The 19,145-nt window shown below is 42.1% G+C and overlaps 1 protein-coding gene across 1 annotated transcript in view; it reads left to right on the plus strand.

The window, feature by feature from the left end:
• The first annotated feature begins 4,927 nt into the window (after positions 1–4,927).
• The window catches only part of LOC113988884 (very large A-kinase anchor protein), an 85,015-nt gene continuing 70,797 nt past the window's right edge, over positions 4,928–19,145 (plus strand). The window contains exons 1-2 of the mRNA XM_027722873.2: positions 4,928–5,289; positions 5,390–5,869. Coding sequence (XP_027578674.2) covers positions 4,928–5,289; positions 5,390–5,869 — 842 coding nt within the window. The remainder of the gene's footprint in view (positions 5,290–5,389; positions 5,870–19,145) is intronic.

Genomic DNA, 19,145 nt, shown 5'->3' on the forward strand with positions numbered 1-19,145 from the left:
TTTGTTTGTTCTGTAATAAGATTGAAGTATTTTCTGTCTGTTTGGAGTAGCTTATGGATATAATTTGTATACATAAGAAAAGGTCTCTTCTTTGTTTTTTCTTTCCTTTTTTTTTCTAATTTCTTACTGGAAGCTTAAATGGAGAGGAAAATAACTTGTTCCCTGAAACCAGATGGGATTCTGCAACATTTACAGCCAAAAGCTTTTATGATCCTGTTTGGCTCAGTCCATAAGAATTCTGCTTGTTAGAGACTGGTGTACTTACAGTCATTTTTACTTACAGAATATTTTGCAGTGTATTTCTCCAGACACTAGAGATGATTCTTCCTTTTTGAATATGCTAATACACTTCCTTAATGTGACTGTGGTATGAGGTTACTTTATATATACATACATACATACATACATATATATATATGTTCTAATTTTCAAACATTTTTACTAACAGTCTATAAATGGCTCAGGATATTGGATTAAAAACTATTCTATATTGTGAAATCCAGCAGAATAGAGAAAAGGTGGCATTGGTGTGTCTCTGACAGTGGTTTGCAGTCAGTGATTCTAGGAAGCCTTGGGGTCCAAGGAGTAGTTTTAGGAAATCTTTGAAAGGTGACTAAAAAAAGCAGGTCTGCTGTCCAGAGGCTTAAGTTTACTGTACATAGGCTTGTACCACAATTTAAAATTGCTTAGTAATCTGCAAACTTTAAAAAGTACTTTCATATACATGCATGGAAATATGGTGAGACTATTAGAATAGTAATTTGATTTTATATTTGAAAGTGTGTAGATTTGTACAGAAAGGTGTGTATTCATTTTTAACCACAAATCTGATATTCAAAAGATATTCTAGGTGGAAAAGTGTTAAATGAGTTACAGTGTAAAAGTTGCTGGTTATGTATTTCATGGATTTCCTTCATTTGCATGTAAGACACCTCTTTTTGAAAGCTCTTGCATTCTTCTGAGCAGTAAATTATTTGTGCTGCTTTTTACCATACATATGTTAGAATTCGGATGAAATCAGCTTACTGAAGCATTTTGTTTAACCATAATTTTTCAAGGAAGGATGGTGGTGAGTAGACAGGTTGTCTTAGAAGGGAAGCAGACTCAGAACTGGATGGTTTTACAGAGACCTCATCATATGAAGTGCAGATTTTCTTGAGCTCCAGTTAGGGTAGGGTGGTTTTTGATTAACACTGGTAAGAGGACAAGTGAGTTTAATCTTTTGTATTCACACAAGTTTAATTGATATGAGGTGCTGTCAAAAATGTCTTGGAAGCCTTCCAGACAAGCTGTGCCAATCAGCTGAAAGTTGTCAAATCTTTTGGAATTAACAGTAAAGGATGTTGGTCCTTATCTCGAGTACTTGGGTGCACACATACCACCACAGTGTGAAGCTTCTGAGTGCTTTTTGCTCCATGCCCAGGTGCAGGAAAATCTGTTTTAAAAAGGTTCTGTAGGTGGGTTGGTCATTTCTTATTTTGTACTTTACAATTAGTTTTCCATTTTAGCACTTTTGCTACTGGCTAAATGTAAATGTCACAAATTGTAGAGCGGAAAACAAACAGAAGAGGCTTTCCAAGAAGTCGATGTAAAGATTTTAATTACTACGCTGAACTTTAGCCATAGGTAGCACTGTGTATAAATCTTATCAAAAATAATGAAGACCACAGTTATGGGTCTCAGAAGCTGCAGTGAAAGCCGTGAGTCATTTCCAGCTGTCTTCTCCAGACATGAAGGCATTTGAACAATAGCAGCTGACCATGTGGCTGCCTTTTAAACCATTTTCAGTAAATCAAATGGAGGAACTGTGTGTTTACAGCTAAAGGATGAGGACTGCTGGAAGCTGCACAGTACAGACTGTACAGCAGGAGGTCATGGCTAGATAGAAAATAATCCTAGAAATCCTTGCTAACCTGCTTCATCTCTGTAATAACATATCCAAGACCCAAATCTTCAACTCTGTTGTTCGCCTTTGTTTTAGAGTAAGTACAGATTAAAGATTTTAGAGTCATCAGTGTTTGTTTCAACATCTGGACAGGTGAAATTGTGAAAAATGGCTAAGAGATGTGATGACTTCATTATGTGCATTTTAATTCATGGTCTCATGCCACCTATTAGAAACATTGCCATAATATATTATACACTGGAAAGGAAAATGTTAGGTAAGGGACTGTTTGTTATTAAAATACTGTTGCTGTTTGTGCCACATCTACCTGTAAGAGCCTGGAAAATGGGGCTGCTTAACACGAAAAAGTAGCTGAGACATATAAAATATTTTTATAGATAAATGTATTAGACATGCATGAAATGGAAAAGTGAAGTATGCTTTTGTTTAGCAGAGTTCTTATTGTAGCAATCCAACAATGGAAACAGTTTGAGAATGTTGTTTTCATTTAGTAGTTGTGCTAAAATGTGCTTGCAGGCAAAATGTTTAGCTTGGAGGTTTTAAGACTACATTTCTCCCCTAGTTATGACTTCAGTGTATCAGGAAAGTTCTAAAACTGTGTGTAAGGGGAGGGCTCCTCCTAAACCAGCATGGTGGGAACTTGCTTTCCTTTTCAGTATCCAAACAAAACAAAAGACTTGACTCAAGATTTTAGAAACCTATAAAACGGAGGAAATGGAGAAAGCACAATTAAAATTTCACCATCTGCTCACTCTAAATCAGCAAGGACAAGGGGGAGGTTTCCCTTCTGCACAACCATTATAATCAGAACTGCAGTAGAAAATTTAAGTGGATATGGAGTAGGCACAGCACCCTCCCCTCTCTTATTCGACATTCAAGTGAAACTCTGGGCAGGATGAACTAGGAAAAAAATGATATTTTCCTCTTCTGTGCAAATCCCTCTGCAACTGTGTTTTAGTGGTTTGGAGATGCCATATTACCTCATATGGGCCACATGTGAGTGCTCTAATCTGAGGCGGGAAGGAACCTGTTTCCCCCATCTGTTTGGGCTCGCATGTGTTGGTGCTGCTGTTAGTGCTGACAGCTGTGTTAACATGTGAAGCCACCTGCCACTTGGTAGATACCGAATCTTTGGGTAAAAGCTGGTAAAAGCTTTCCCCCCTTTGCAGGAGGTGTAGGTGGCTAAATCTGGGTTCCTGTTGGCAACCCTGCTGGCAGTTCCCCTTTTATTATTTTAAATGTGTCAAAATTATTTGCTCGTAAATCATGTCGATTACTCCAGGGCACAGAAAAATAAAGGGATTATCTAAGATGGGCCATATTCACCTTTTATATTGATATAGTTTTAGTATTTTGATTAGTTTTCTTATTTTCATTATTTGCCTCTGACAGAACTGTCATTTGGTATGTTTCTGTATTTTCTGCTTTTAGATGCCGTGGGGAAAGGAGGAACAGATTTGAGCACAAAATGTTACTGTTTGGGATTTGCATTTCTGATTAGGTTGGCTCTTTGTTCTTGGACAAGCACAGCCCTGGTAATGCTTCATGCTGCCCTGTGGTGCCCCTCCAGGCATCTCACTGGGAGAGTGTGGACACAGATTTTGGATGCAGCTAGGTGTTTTGACTGCCTCTGTCTCTGTGTGCAAACCACTCACCATATTATATTTAACTACATCCTGAGGTGATTATGAGGATTAATTAATGCTTAAATCCTTTGAAGATACTGGATGCTTTATAAATGCTAATTATTATATTCAGGTTTGCTACAGCTTAGGGATTAGATCTTACTTAAGCAATAGGTAGGGAAGCTGTGAGATGTATGTGGCCAAGAAGAATTAAAAGTAATAAACAGTCACTGAGAGCCTAAGCCTCCCTGCAGCCTGTTTGTGCAGTCCTAATAAATTGCCACTCTTCTAATTTGGTTTTGGAGCCTAATTACTTCTATTTTGAATGTCAGAGGGAGTGTCTCCTCTGTAATGTTCCATAGAGGCTGCTGTTACGTTTTTCAGTTTTAACCCTGATTGCCATTTCCCTGAGAATTGGCACCTATGTGTAGCTACTCTCAAAATGTAGTTTCTTTTTTTGCCTCCAAACTGTTCTGGTATTAAACATTTCGTGGTTTTTTTGCAAGGTTTGGGGCATCTGTATCACTGAGAGAATTGTCTGCTCCTTGTCTGGACTGAATACTGGACAGAACCTTGTTGTGTACTAAAGTGATGGTTTCCTTGAACAAGGTTTGTGACTGGTAACTAGTCCATGAGAAAGCTACTTTTTGCAACCTGTGAAACAACGAGCTAGTCCCAACTCAGACTGACTGGTAAAAATTCAAGTGCATGTCCACTATCCACCTGTGTCTGTTTTTAAGATCCACATCAAAGCTATATGAGACTTGGACAATACAAAGCAGAGCTGTCTGCACATTTCTTCAAGATTTGTTCACAGCTGAAGCAGGGGAAAGCAGACAGAAAAGACAGAAAAGCAGACAGTAGGTTTTTTTCAGGCTGTTTTATTGCCGCTGCTCTGCAGATGGGCCTCAAGTACCAACTTCATATCTGGCCCCCATTATGGCACAGTGGTAAAGAATATGAGCAAAGAGGCCTTGGGTAAAGAGGTAAATTGACCAAATGAAAAAAAAATGTTATAGAAAAGAGGTGATCCCTGGCACAGGTTATCCAGAGAGATCCTGGAGTTGGAGATACTCAAAAGCCATCAGACAATCTGCTCTGGGTGTCTCTGCAGAAAAAAGGAGCTGATAGAAAGGTGTAAGGTATAGGCAGTCACAAGGAACAGCAGAGATGCTCAGCGTGATGAGAAAGTGTGGTTCTGAATTTCAGATCCTTATGCCAGGGTTAGTCTATTTTACAAGTAATCATTAAGTGATTCATTAAGGTTTTGAGCATCAACTCTATCTGTAAAATGAGGATAGCATTTGTCACTGTGTTATTGCAATGGCAGTATCGTCTCTGTTGGTAGGTATAGTTTGATGTTAACTCAAGGGAAGCCACAGCTTTCGGTACAAAGATGAAGGTTTTGGTATTAAAAAGCCCCAAACCAACCAAAAACTCCAAGCAAACAAGCTCTTTTCTAGGAAGACGACTTTTTAAAAGGCAGGAGAACCCCTTTACTTCAAGTCACTTCATCAGCAGGAGTGACAGAGGGAGGCGAGAGGTGAAACCCCCGGGTATTGCTGCTGTGTGCCTCGTTGGATGCCAGTGTCTCCCGGCGCTGGCAGCAGGCACAGATGTTGTGTGGCAGCCAGGCGGAGCTCGGCCCGGGACAGCGCGAATCCAGTGTGTGCCTCTGCACGGACAGACGGGCGCAGTATCTCCCAGCTGGCAGGACTCACAAAGCGCTGGGCTTGGCATTCGCAGCCAGTCAGGCGTGTAAATTCTCAAGGCTGCCCGTCCTTTTCCTTACACAGTTTTTTACTTCACCTCTGATCTTTTCTCTTTGTTCACACTAATTATGGCCCATTAACTTAAGAAAAACCAACAAAAACGACAACAATCAAACCAAAACCCATCGCACCACCGCTGCTGGCGCGGCGGTCCCTCCCCCTGCGCGGACATCGCTCCCCTCTCGCTCGGCAGCGCAGGGAGCGGGTCCCTGCCCGGCTGCCCACGGGAGGGACACGGATGGAGCTCCAACACCTCCTGCCGCTCCAACCTTCCCCGCTCCGCCTCCCCGAGCGCTCTGCTCCCCTTCCTGCCCGCGGCGGGCGGCGGCTCCTCCCCGGGGGCGGAGGGAAGGAGGGAGGGAGGGAGGTAGGGAGGTGTTCGCCGCCTCCTCCTCCCGCCGCCGGGACTCGGTGTCGGGCGGCTGCCGGCGGCGCCTCCCGTCCCGTGCCCGTCCCGTCCCGGCGATGTCCGGCGGGGGCAGCCGGCGGCGGGCCGGCCCCTCCTGGCACAGCACTTTTTCCCGCTTCTTCTCCCGGAGCCCACCCGGCGAGGGGGCGGCGAGCAGGTAACGCGGCCGCTGCCGCCTCTTGCCCGACCCACCTGCCCGCGCCGGCGGTGGGCGAGGAGCGGGAGCAGCGGGTGTTCACCGGGGGTGGGGGCCGGGGTCGGCTCCTGGTGGAGCGGCGGCGCGGGGGGGAGTTGGGGAGCGGGCTGGGCTGTTGGGCTGACAGCTGACAGCGCCGGGGCTGGCGGGCTCGGTGCTGGGTGTTAGTGTCCTGTGGCAGTGCTGCGGTGCCGGGCAGGGCTCCTGCGGGCTGCGAGCTCGGGGCTTTCCCTGGGAGGCGGGTTGAGCACCGGCGGAGTCCCGCCTGGAACACGCGTTTGCTGGGAACAGCCCATCCCGGGGCTTCTCCTTCGGTGTCCCTCGGGTTGCAGCCCCTTCCTTGGAACTGCCCCTTCCTGCAGGGCGCAGAGGTCTGTGAGGGGGTCTGAGTGAGTTTGTTTGTTTGTTTTTTCCTTTTCAGTTTTTACGCTTGAAAGTTTTCTTTTGGACTGGTGTAAATCAGGCGTTAATGCAACATAAATATTACTGATGTGTTTAAGTCTCGATGCAAAATTTGTGGTTTATGGAGACGTTGTTATTAATAATTTTTTTAGTGCAGGGAGACTTTACAGGATGAAAAGGGTTGGAAACTTCTTGTATATTTGTTCCTCTTCCTTTTTTTTCTTCTTTTTTTTTCTTGGTGGCTGATTTCTGTGTGTAAGAAGGAAAGAAGCACAGATAGTTCCCTTCAGTTTCTCAGACAACCTTATTATTGGCCCTAGTTAATAAGGATATTTTTGTGGCAAAAAGGTGCTAGCTGGCTAGGCCTTATTTCCTCGGGTGTACTATTTACTTTTTGCTTTTAACATGTTGATTTTAATCGTTGAGTCATTCTTGATACTACATAGGTTTGTGTTCAGACTGTCAGACCAGCAAATACAGTTTAATCAGATAGACAGTGGCTATCACAGTGGTTCGTTCAGTGGTTCTTTCAGGATCTTGCACTGCACAGTCTCAGCAATCATGGAAAATAGCCTATTGCTGTCTTACACTGTCCATCGCAATCAGTCTTGTAAATGCACCATGAGGATTTTTAACTTCAGGGGTTTTGCTTTACTGTGAGCATTTGACACGCTACTACACCACCAAGGATCCACATGAAGCACTGCTTTATATTTCCCCCCCCCCCCAAAAAAAGAAAACCAGAGCAAGGCTGCTGAATCAAGGGCATCTTTACAGTTGCTTTTATGTCTGGTAGGAGTGGTTAAGATATGGGAGAAGGAGAAGGTTTGAAGCTGGCTGGGGACCTGAAGAGGCAATAGGAGATGTTTCATCGGATGACTCCTTGCCAGCTCCCTACAGCTGTGGTTGGGATTAACAAAAAAAGCCTAGCGGTCACCCCGGTAAGGAGGAGAGTGATGCTCCTTCAGTGGTTTGGCCACTAAATAGCCTATCTGTAGGTAGCACTCACGGTAGACCTGCTCCACTTAACTTTGGGCTGGAGCCTAATCTTTATCTCAATCACAGTTTCATTTCCTGCAGCCAAGAGCCTTTCCTTTATTAGGAAGTTGGGATGGTCCACGCAGATACGAAAAGGCTCCGGCCTCTTGGCCTCGCTCTTGAACTCCTCAGGACGTTTAGCTGGAGGGTGGTAGCCGCGATTCCTTCCTGCAGCAGAAGCGAGCACAAACCCTCCCGACCCGAGAAGTCCCATTTGGTATGTTAAGGAGCTTTTTTTTCTTGTCGTGCCGGGTTGCATCGTGGCACGTTAGTCAGGAATGCTGACGTTCCCGTATTTGGTTTCCACTGGCAGCCTTCTTCGCAGATTAGCGTAATTGCATACATTACCCGGCTGGGATGAGTGCCGCAGGTTGGCTCCTCATGTTTATTTAGTGAGCTTGGTGGGGTAGAAAAATGGATCGCTGAACAAAGCATGTGTGTGGGGAGGGGGAACCGAGGCTGCTTTGCATGTTTATTGTTAAGGTGTGGAGCGCGTGGGCGAGCTGGGGAATGCGGCCTTTGTGAGGTGCTGTGAGAAATGTATACACCGGGATGGTTTCCCGTTCCAATTATCGGTAGGATATACGTTGGAACCGGACCAGATCTGAAGTATATGGAAAGAAACTTCTGTGCGGAGGCATTTTACCTGTCGGTGGGTTTCAGAAAAGCGAAACACCCGGGTGAAGTGGGCAGGAGAGGGAGCAGTGTGATACACAGGGCCCCGGTGTGCCAGCACCGACCCTCTGGAGACACGCATCACGCTGATGCCTGTGCAGAACCTGATGGTTTCCTGTGTTTTAAAAGCATGCAGAAGTGAGCCTATGTACATCCAAAAGTGGTTTTCCATCTACTCCTGCAAATTAGGCAACAGTGGGTGGATGGAAGCTCCCAGCTTTCCTTCCCCCAGCTGTTTAGCTCAGGTCGGTGGGGTCTGGAGCTCTTGCCCTCTCTTGCTCCAGACACCATGTTCAGATTTAGCTCTAAAAAAACAAAAGCAAAAACCCAAACCTACAGTGGCCTTGGTTTAAAGTAGGAGGAAGGGGATGGGGGGAATGACACAGTTTATTAATCAGTGTCTTAGACTCTTCTAAGAACCCCATTTGATGAAGAGCTTATGTTAATAACTTGCCCTTACAGCGATTTGTAGCTCTGATGAACATGAGACTTGCTGGAGGCTTGCTTGCTTGTGTTAAAAATAAGCTGTGCAGATTAGTTGCAAGTTTTCGTGGCAGCAAAAAGCACAGCACATGCCTTAAGAGCTTACTTGGGTTTTTACATAAAATGCAGCCAAATGTAAGGTATCTCCCACCGAGTGCTTGCCTGCATAAGTGTGTTCTTCAGAGCTGGGGCTGCTTTGAGTAACAACTCCAGTGCCTTTATCCCAGTTCTTTATCATTAACTTCCATCAAAGGTGGTCATTATGCTCGAGACTATTTGCTATTTCCAATGATACACAATTGGTATTAGTTACCACAGTGTTTGTCCTGGAGCAGTCTAAATCCCCAGGGTGAAAAAATCCAGTTGATTTTCAGTGTTCTAGTGGGGAGTCTGATTTTTCTTTTATTTTTCTTTTTTTAATACATGTATCTTTAGTCCATCTGGATGAAGACACAGCACTTACAGTGTAAGTCAATCCACTGCAAATTCTTTGAGAGATATATAACTTCTGTGGATGAGCAATTTTTCTTTTGCGAATAAATGTGACTTTTCAGGTCACATTAGAAGCTGCCAGGGAGGTGTAACACTTTTCACTGAGCTACCATCAAAATGTCTTTTAAACTATGGGTGTATTTTATAAGTTATCCCATATGGTGTTTAGCAGGTTCATTTCAGATTTATCTTTTTCTCTCCAAGTGCTGTTGGTTGGTCACATAACTTACCAGTGCAAGTTGGCCTTGGGTTTATCAGGATATTTCTTCTGCATGGCTGAAGTGTTCTAGGGACATCAAACAGGGAAGAGCAACCTTTTATCTGGTTTGAGAGGGGGTTTGGGAGTCCGTTTATTAGAGGTTTTTTTTCAGGCTGAGGTTGTTGTTCCATTCATCCATTAGTTTCTAACTAAGAGCTTTCAGAGATGAAGAACTTTGTTTATTCTGCCTGAGGAGAGATTAGAGAGCCTTTTTCTTCCTTTGGGACTGCCATCATTGTTCTTGTTTACAAAGAACATATATTTTTGTAGTTGTAAAAACTGCATTTGGGGGACTGCTGGAGATTGATTGAAAAGGGAATAATAAATTTCAAACTTAGTTCTTCTGAAATTACTACCTCCTGGCTGGTTTTGATTCAGATACCATTAGCATCTTTGAAGAAATCCATTGTCTGCTGGAAAAATCAGCCTCTGCTTTCTAATAAAGAACCTTTTTCTTTCAAAAGCCAGAGCAGGATTCTTTGTGTTGTTGTTAAAATTTAATTTATATATATGAGTGTACATGAAGGATGATGGTTTGTGGAACCAGCAAGGGGAATACTCCAACCGTATAGAAGACTCCAAATTACACTTGTCTAAGTAAGATGCATTATGAAAATTTTCTGCACATTTGTTAATTTGGGGATTATTGTTTGTTTGTTTCTTTCTTTTTTCGTCTTATATTTTTCCTATTATGACTTTTATTGCAGGGTAATTCAAAATATTATGAAAAGCCCTGATTCAGCAGGGTACCAAAGTAGTTGCCTTTAATTAAACAGGTAAATAGTTCTGTGCACTATTGTGGGACTTTTTGCTTGATTAGAATGAAGCACATACCTGGATGTCTCGTGGGACTGAGACCAGGAGGAGCAAGGCCAGCAGCTGGCCCTGTGTGTGAGAGACATTTCCTGAAGGAAATGTTACTTGAGTTACTCGTGTTTGAATTATAATAGAAGGGCTCCTTGGAAGAAACAAAGCAACATTTTTTCCACTATTTTAAATGTTAACAGCGTTGTTTCCTTTCCAGTTATTGGTGTAAGTGCCAGAGTTAATGCAGAAATATTTCCAAAACAGCTACAAGTCTGTGGTTTTAAGGAACAGATTTGCAAAGATGGAAAGTCCTCGGTCGTCTCCTCTGTTTAACAAAAGGCTCACAGGTAGAAAAAGATTAAGATTCAGAAACATGTTGCTGTGGGGATTGTATTTCTAATTATTGTAACTTCTTAGAAGGATGGAAACCCAATTACTGCTTTCAATTTCTGAGGAGCTTTTGGATTTCATACAATTCAGTTAGTATATACTATTATACTTGCAGACAGAGCATAGAACTGTGTGTGTTACTTGGGCTTTTCAGGGGATAGTAATACCTTGATTCTTCTGGTATATTAATTTTAATTTCTAATACAATTTTTATCTTTTCTAAATGACTTTACGGTATCACTTTTGAAGGCATAAGGTCAGGAATGTTTGTTTCCTTGGTCATTTCACTTTCTCATGTCAGTTTTGAGACATGAAATAGTCTCAATGTAGCCTCTATTTGTGGTGCCTTAATGCAATTTCGTGACTTGCCTTGTTTTGAAATAGAGTCTTGGTTTTCTAAATGTTCCACTGTTTCTTAAGTTGCCAAAATATTTTACTGAAGGCAGTGTATCTGCTTAAGCAGTTTGGAGGTCTTGAGGCCTAAGTGTGTGAACACTGTGTGGATCTGCACTTCACCTGTGGGACAGTGTTGTGTTGGGAAAAAAGTGTAGGAAGAAGTATTTCTTGTGAGCTCATGAAGAGCAGAGTCAGAAAGAATTGCTGTGGCAACATACTTTGGTTTTAATCATCAGTTACATACTGCAAATTTAGCCATAAAATTTATTTCGGTTGAATGGAAAACACATGCTTTCAAAACAAAGGAGGGAGCTATGGTAATGACTGGAAAGTGTCTATAGGATGCTTCCTGATGTATATTTTGTGAGTAAAAGATGGGAGTTCTGAAGGGTGTTTTCTTGTGTTGAGGTAGGAACCCTGTGTGCCTCTACCAAGAGTTTTCTACTCCAGCCTGACTGGAAGAGCTTGCTGCATTTTACTGGTGACTCCAGTCTCTCTTACTTGTTTTTTCTTAATGGCATCTTTTTGAAATTCTGTTATGCTCTGTTTATCAGGACAGCAGTTGCTGTTGCTTTAAAGCTTTCCTGGATTAATTTTTTTTTTAATATCTCCTATTTTCATGCCATTTTCTAAGTACCACCGTTGATCCCCAACCCTGCAAACACGCCATTTGAAAACAGTTCTATTCTCTATTATTTTAACCTCTTATATTTTAAGCTTAATAAATAATATGTGAATCTGTTCCTGATACTACACCAAGCTTATGTGTTAGTGACCAGTAACATATTTCTTTCATAGGAATGCTGGAAACTTTATCTAACCAATCAGACTGGCAGATAGGGAGCAGATTCTGCATTAATGTTGGTTACTATGGTTGACAGATGCCAGAAGAAAAACCTTGATGTAATCTGGTATAATCGTGCTGCCCAATATTGGAGTAAGCTCTAGTCAGGAACATTTATATTTCTTTTCTCTGGCCTTTGTAGGGCTATTCAGTTCCCTCACATGCAAAACGGATTAAGTTATTTAGCAAGGGTGATTGTGGCCCATCATACTTAATTTCACTTAGTTCTAGCCTTTAAACTTAAAGGCACATATTCAGTGTAAAGATGTGGTTTGGTTCTTGCAATTTTTAATGTAAATCTTCATAGTAAAATGTGGCTTGTGTGATTTTATAGCATCTTCGTTTTCCATGATATTTTTAGTTGCTTACTTTAGTCTTCATTTAATAATAACACACTTTGTATAGCTCACAGAAACTATGTGACACAGCACTGGTAATGCAGAACGTGAAGCTGACCCAGCTTTGCTGCACAAGCAAAGAACAGTATGTAAATAAGTGGGATAAACAGGTCTGAGGGGAAAAATTGTTTCAGTTAAAACAATCTAAATTGCTCAATGCTGTCTGTAATCAAACCAGTTTCAAAGTAGGGTGGTTTAATTGAATATAATACATTTTGTGCTATTTCAACACTTAAATTAATCAGTGATTGTAACACTTCTTTTGCCTAAGTTCCTGCCTTCACTTCCTTCTGGTTCCATTTTGTCCTCCTTTACCTTTCTCTGCTTTCTGTTTCTTTTCCTCTACTTCCCTTCTTATTTGTTTTCAAAGAAATAGCACCTTTGCTTTCTTTTGACCCTCTAATTTCAAACTGCTATGAAAAGCCTGTTATTAAAAACTAACTGGTTTTATAGTTTCCATTTGTCTTAATGTGTTCATTCTCCTCTCCTGTGTGTGTGGCCTAAGCTTAGGCACAGAAACAGGAGCCAGAAACTTCACATTCAAATTTTTGTGCAAACATTCCCTCTCTTTTAAGACAAGCCCCAACAGCCTTGCCAGAGACTAGAGGCAGACTTTGTCACTGCTGCTATTTGGTTTCCCAGGAACACTGTTAGCCTTGGGAATCTTGCTGAAATGTTTCATTTTGAAGCTTTTCAAAAAGGGCAATATTCTGGTTTTGGGGGAAGAGGAACAGAGGAAAGAGGTTTTAATTAAATTCATTTTTTTATGTTAAAATGCTGGCAGTTTTATTTTCTGTTAAACACTAACGTATTTTAACTGTCACTTGATGCACAAGGCAGGTTTTTTGAATCCATTGGTTTCCTCACATCTTGTTGCCACTGAGCTTCACAGTAACATTTTCTTTTTGATTAATTTAAAAAATGGTTCCTGTACCCTCACTCCTGTTGCTCAATATACAGGCCAGAAGTTTGACTCTTAAAAAGATTGACTTATCTTTGTAATTAAGTTCTGGTAGTTCTCCTGGCTTCACAAATGTGACATTAGTGTCTAGAGTAAGGTGTTTCCCTTAAAGGTCTCTTGCCTTTAGTTAGATTAAAGGGGAAGAATAGAACAGTTGACTTTCCAAGGCTCCTGGGTGACCTGAGAAGTTAATAAACATGGTGTTGATCCTAACATCACTGAAAGCTGGGAATTGTTGAGCTTGGTTTTGTGTATGAGATTACAACTTCACAAACTGCTGAAATATCATCCACAGACACTTAAACTTGGTGCTGATGCTCCAATTAAAATTAACACTCAACATACAGAGGAATATAAAAGGACTGGATATAATAAATAATTTTCTACTCGATCTGTTTGAAGAAAATAAAAAGAATGTATTTTTGAATCAATTTAATATCTTCACAGGTAATTTTAAAAGTGGACAAAGCTGTAGCATGTGAAGTTTGCAGGTGACTAGAGTAAAGTGTGTGGAAATCACAAGGAACGTTGCCATGTTTGGCAACCAGTTGAACATGAGCTGCCAAAAAGTGGTGGCTGACAGAGAAAATGCGATTGTCAGGTGTATAAATAAAAAAATACATGTATTCTGTGGATGGACTTCGGTTACTAGAGTACTGAGTCCAGTTTTGGTGTCCTTGATTTATCATGAAAAAGATGCTGGCAAACTAAAAAGAGCTCCAGAGCAATTTGAAGTCTGAAAAACCTCCCTCACAGAATAAAATGAAGTAGCATTTAGTTCATTTAAGAGAAAGTTTTGAAATGACAAGGTTAGAGTTTGAGGAATGACTCTGCTCTAAGGAATATAACTGGAAGCAAAATCAGAGTTAAGTGCTGTATTCTGTACTAGACTTGTGATTTAATGAGGTTATTCAAACCTGAGACCTTTATAAGCTGTCCCACAGAGATGTAAATTGATCCTATAACTGAGAGAGGAGGCTTGACAAATCAAAATAGTAAGCCTAAAAAATAGTGAATTTAGTAGTAGTTTGCGTGGAAAAGTCTTATTTAGAAATGTGGTAGATTTTCCATTGTTTATTGTTTTTTAACCAAAGCTCATGTATTTTTGTCATGTATTAAAGGCTTAAACAGGTCTCCCTTGGTGAAATTTCATCATCCAGATTATGCTGGAGGCCAGCTTCAGTAATTATAAGGGTCAGTATGGCAAGTAGGGTAACTGGGATATAAAATGTTACTTAAAAGGTCTGAATTTTTAGCAATCATCTTTTTAATTACCACCTAGAAGCTGGGATAGAGAAGAAACCAATACTAACCAACCTATGGCTCTTTGCAGTTGTATAATCAAAATTTAATAACTATTTCTGGCCTGTGGATGTGTTTGAGAATCCCTGTAATGTGCTGAAACTTCGTGGGGGTCTTGCCCATCTATATTTGATAGTATTATTAGACTTGTTGTTTTCCACTCATTTACATTCTTCAGGCAGACTCTTGCATAGATGGATTTTAAAGTACTAGATAATGAGATCCTGTTTAGCAATCTCTATTTCTCCATTGAAATATCCTTCTGGAAGGTCAGCAGTGAACGTGTAACTGTTGTCACTAAGTAAAATTAGAAAGAAGTCATGACATCAAAACCAAATGAGGTACTTTCCAGAGAGGGCTGTTAGGTTTGTTTCCCTCCAAAAGAGAGAAAAGGCAGGTATTAGGGACTGGCATTACACCCCAAAATGCTGAAATAAAGAAAATAGCTAGAAAGCAAACCTAAAAAGGACAGTGAAGACTCCAGCGGAGAGTGAATTTTATCAGCAATCCAAAAAAAAAATCTTCAAGAAAACTGTTGAAAAGTATTGGGAAGAAGATGTCACAAGTGAGGTCGTGAAACCTGGATAGACAGCTATATGTAGAGGTCAGGCTTAGTTTGTTGGCATTATGTCACCAAAGCCACCCTGGAGCATCTCTCAGGTTAGGCACTGCTTACTCCCTTAGCACTGCGAGTCACCACATTAAAAGGTTTCTAAGTTAATCTGAAGAGAAGAACAGTTAAAAACAAATAATGGCAGCCATCCAGATGTGGTAACAAAGAGGGTTCGTCTACTCGGGGAGTCATCTGCTCCTGAAGAGAGGGAAAGAGAAGTGGAAAAATGCTGGAGCACTCACCTGTCTGGTCACAGCTGGACTGCAGGAGAAGTAAATGCTGGAGCTGCTGCATTGGAAGAGACTTTACTGCAAAGCTGGGGGGGAAGGAGGGAGGATCAACAGCCAAAAGTGCTGTCCCATAGTGCTGCCGAGCTAAGCTTTAGCCAGCTGACCCTGTTTCCTTAAGGGAGTGCCCATTAATTTCCCCCTTCTCAAACAGCAACGGGCAGCCTGTACCTTCTCCTCCTAAAAGGAACCTAAAATGTCACAGCAGTTACTTTCAGTTTGGAGAACCCTGCGTCTGGTCAGTCTCGTAAAAACTTGTGTGTTTGTGCTTTATTACACTTGTGTGTTTCCTGTAGGTTGTTTTCTTTATCTGCCACAACACATTGACAGTCTGCCTGCGTGCATAATGTGGGTGGGGTGGATTAATAAAGGAAGAAGGGGATGGGCTTTTAATTTGCAAGTTCTGAGGGATTGTTATGAAGGATGAGGATGGAGGAAACAGAGTTCTTGCACCATATGGAGGTGCTGTGAGGGCCTTTTGAAGATGTGATTGTTTGTAATTGTCTAGGTCTGTTTTTAGAGCCAATTGGAAAAGATCTTGCAAACTGTGTGCTTAAATTTGCCCCATTATTTTTTTTTTTCTTGACTATAATCCCTCAGGTAATCTCTGTGTGTGTGAGCAACAATGCAGAATGTGAACTAGTCTCCCCTGTAAGAATCTCTTAACCTCGCCTTCCAAAGCATAATGATTAAAAACTTGGCCCACAAACCTGCTTCTGATTCAGACACCACCTGTCCAAGTATTACAGAAAGGTCAAAACAGATTTTCAGCCGCAGAGGAACAAAAAGCAATAAAAAAATGACACAAAGAAAGGTTTGTTCAGAATATATCTTTTGTAACTTAAGTTTAATCTTGATTATTTAGAGAATAAGAGTGATGCTAATCAGGTTAGGCATGCAGGCAAGGCAGTAGAAAGAGCAGCCAGACAGCTGAGGAGAAGAAATCCCTCTAACCTTCCTCTAAACCTTCACTTAAGATTAACCCATCCCTATTGGATGCACTAATACATAAGGGAAAAGGGAATGTCTGGCAGAAATAGCAACAGAAGGGCAGTAGATTACTCATCTGGGAGTTGAGAGGCTTGATTTCTAGTCTCAATTGTGACAGTGTCTTTACTCTGAGTGTTATTTAATATTCCCATGCCTTTTTTTCACCTTTTAATCTATAAAATGAGAGTACTATCTGTCTAAATATGTAAGCAACTGGTGGTGACAATTTGTAAATGACTGCCTGTATAATTAAGTCCATGGAAGCAAGATGGTGTGGCAGAGGTGTTTTCTGTCTTCTTGGGGTCATACTTTGCTCTTTAAAAGCAAGTACAAAATAGATTCAAAACTTGGGCTAATGGAGACCTATTGCTGGGCATATAATGTAACAGCAGTAGCTTATGAAGCACAGAGTTGAAGGCTCATTCATCTTCCTAATTTGGCCAGTGTGAAATGCCCTCTGAGAGGTGTCTGCCTGATCAGGCAAAGCCAGGCTTAAGCACAAACCTAAAGTTAGATGTGCTGAACTGGAGATAGCATTCTTGGTAAAGCATTTCCAAAAGGCTGGAAAGGCTTAAAGCAAGGATGAAACTGTGGAGGAAAACTTTAAAAATACAGATGTAGTCCAAATGGGGGGTGGAATTCCTAGTTCACAGGGAGCCAGTCTGTTGTTTTCAGGTCTTAGCAAAGGCATAAGAATTTGGTGGTGGGATATCATACAGCTACCAGTTCAGTCTTCGTAACAATATTTAGTTGTGGAGATTGTTCTGTAGAAAAAAACCCAACCAAACAAAAACCAGCCCCTTAGAATACAGTCTCTGGAAATATAACATCTAGCTAGTATTGATAGGGTAGCATGGGTTTATAAAAAAAATAAAGAATGGATAATTTTTAGCAAAAATACAAAATGTCTTACATATTTCCCGACAATTACTTTTAATTGTGAATGTCATATCTTAATAACTGTGTTCACTCATCTCTGAATATAGAATTGTATCATAGGCTTGAGTTGAAATGGACCTTAAAGATCATCTATTCCAATCCCCCTGCCATGGGCAGGGACACCTTTCACTAGACCAGGTTGCCCAGAGCCCCATCCAGCCTTGGACACTTCCAGGGATGGGGCTCAATGCCTTCATTCCCCAGCCTCTGTTGATACCGGGGGGTTGCCCCAACCCAGGTGCAGCACCTTGCACTTGGTCTTGTTAAACCCCATGAGGTTCCCATGGGCCCACTTCTCCAGCTTGTCCAGGTCCCTCTGGATATCATCCTGTCCTTCAGGTGTGGCAACAGCGCCACTCAGCTTGGTGTCATCTGCAAATTTACTGAGACTGCACTTGGTCCCCTCATCTGTATCATTAATGAAGAGATTAACTAACACTGGTGTGGACCCCTCAGGGACACCACCCGTCACTGATGTCCGTGGGGATCTGAGCTGTTGACCTCTGGATGTGTCTGTCCCACCACTTTCTCATCCATCTAACAGCCCACCTATTGAATCCATCTCTCCCCAATTTGAGGGGAAAGATGTTGTAGTGGACCATGTCAAAGGCTTTGCAGAAGCCCAGGTAAATGACATCTGTAGCCTTTCCCTTGTCCGCTGATGCAGTCACTCCATCACAGAAGGCCACTGGGATGGCCAGGCAGGACTTGCCCTTGGTGAAGCTGTGCTGGCTGAATCACCTCCCTGTCCTCCATGTACCTTAGCACAGTTTCTGGGAGGATCTGCTCCATCTTCCCAGGCCCAGAGGTGAGGCTGGTGGGTCGGTAGTTCCCAGGGCCCTCCTTTCTACCCTTTATAAAGCTGGGTACAGTGTTTCCCTTTTTCCAGTCACTTGGGACTATAAGAGTGTGCCTTGGCAGCTCCATCAGCCAATTCCCTCAGGACTCTGAGTTGCATCTGATTGAGTCCCATGGACTTATGTACATTCAGGTTCCTCAGGTGACCATGAACCTGATCTTTATTTACAGTGGGAGGGATTTTGCTCCCCCAGTTCCCATCCTGCTGTCCCTTGACTTGAGAGGTGTGGGAAGAGACGTTGCCGTTGAAGATTGAAGAAAAAAGTTCTCCTCATCCATTGTTTTTCAGCATTGTTTATCGGGGGATATACCTTTGACCTCCCTTTTCTGGTTAACATACCTGTGAAAACCCTTCTTGTTGTTCTTTATGTCCCTTGCCAGGTTCAGTTCCAACTTTGCCTTTGCCTTCCTCACCTCACCACAACTGGACTTCATCTCTTTACTCTTCCCAGGTGACCTGTCCTTGTTTCCACTGCCTCTGCATTTCCTTCTTTCCCTTCAATCTGACCAGCAGGTCCTTACTCAGCCTTCCAGCTCTGATTCTTGCTCTGATTCCTTGCTCCTGGGGATTTCTGGCTCTTGTGCTCTAGGGAAGACTTCCTTAAAGACGTGCCAACTCTGATCCGCTCCCTTGTCCCAGAGGGCAGTCCCCAGGGGATCCTATTGACTGTCTCACTGAAGAGCTGGAAGGTAGCTTTCCTTAAGTTCAGGGGCCTAATGTTACTCCTTGTGTGATCCATATCTCTCAGGACAGCAGATTCCACCAGTGTGTGGTCACCGGTGAGCAACGTGGGTTTGCATTGGAATGTGTACAAATATGTGAATATGTGTGGCATAATTACATTAGTCTCACATGTTTCGTGTTTGTTGTTTGGGTTTTTTTGAACAGGGAATGTAGGTTTGTGTGTGGGCCTACGAACTGTACTGTTTTATTTTTCTCTGCAGAGAATTTGTGGGGAAAATAGTGTGCAGTGTTCCAAAACTTGTGATTAGTGATTGGCGCAATGATGACAAGGGGGAAAGCCATAAAAATTGTTTGAGTGGAAAGTGATAAGTTGCATCACGTGAGCCAAATGAACAGTAGCCAGCCAGGCTGTTCCTCA

The sequence above is a fragment of the Pipra filicauda genome, unplaced genomic scaffold (assembly GCF_003945595.2).
Source record: "Pipra filicauda isolate LSUMZ 115617 unplaced genomic scaffold, ASM394559v2 scaffold310_size866816_pilon, whole genome shotgun sequence".
NCBI classification, from domain to species: Eukaryota; Metazoa; Chordata; class Aves; order Passeriformes; family Pipridae; genus Pipra; species Pipra filicauda.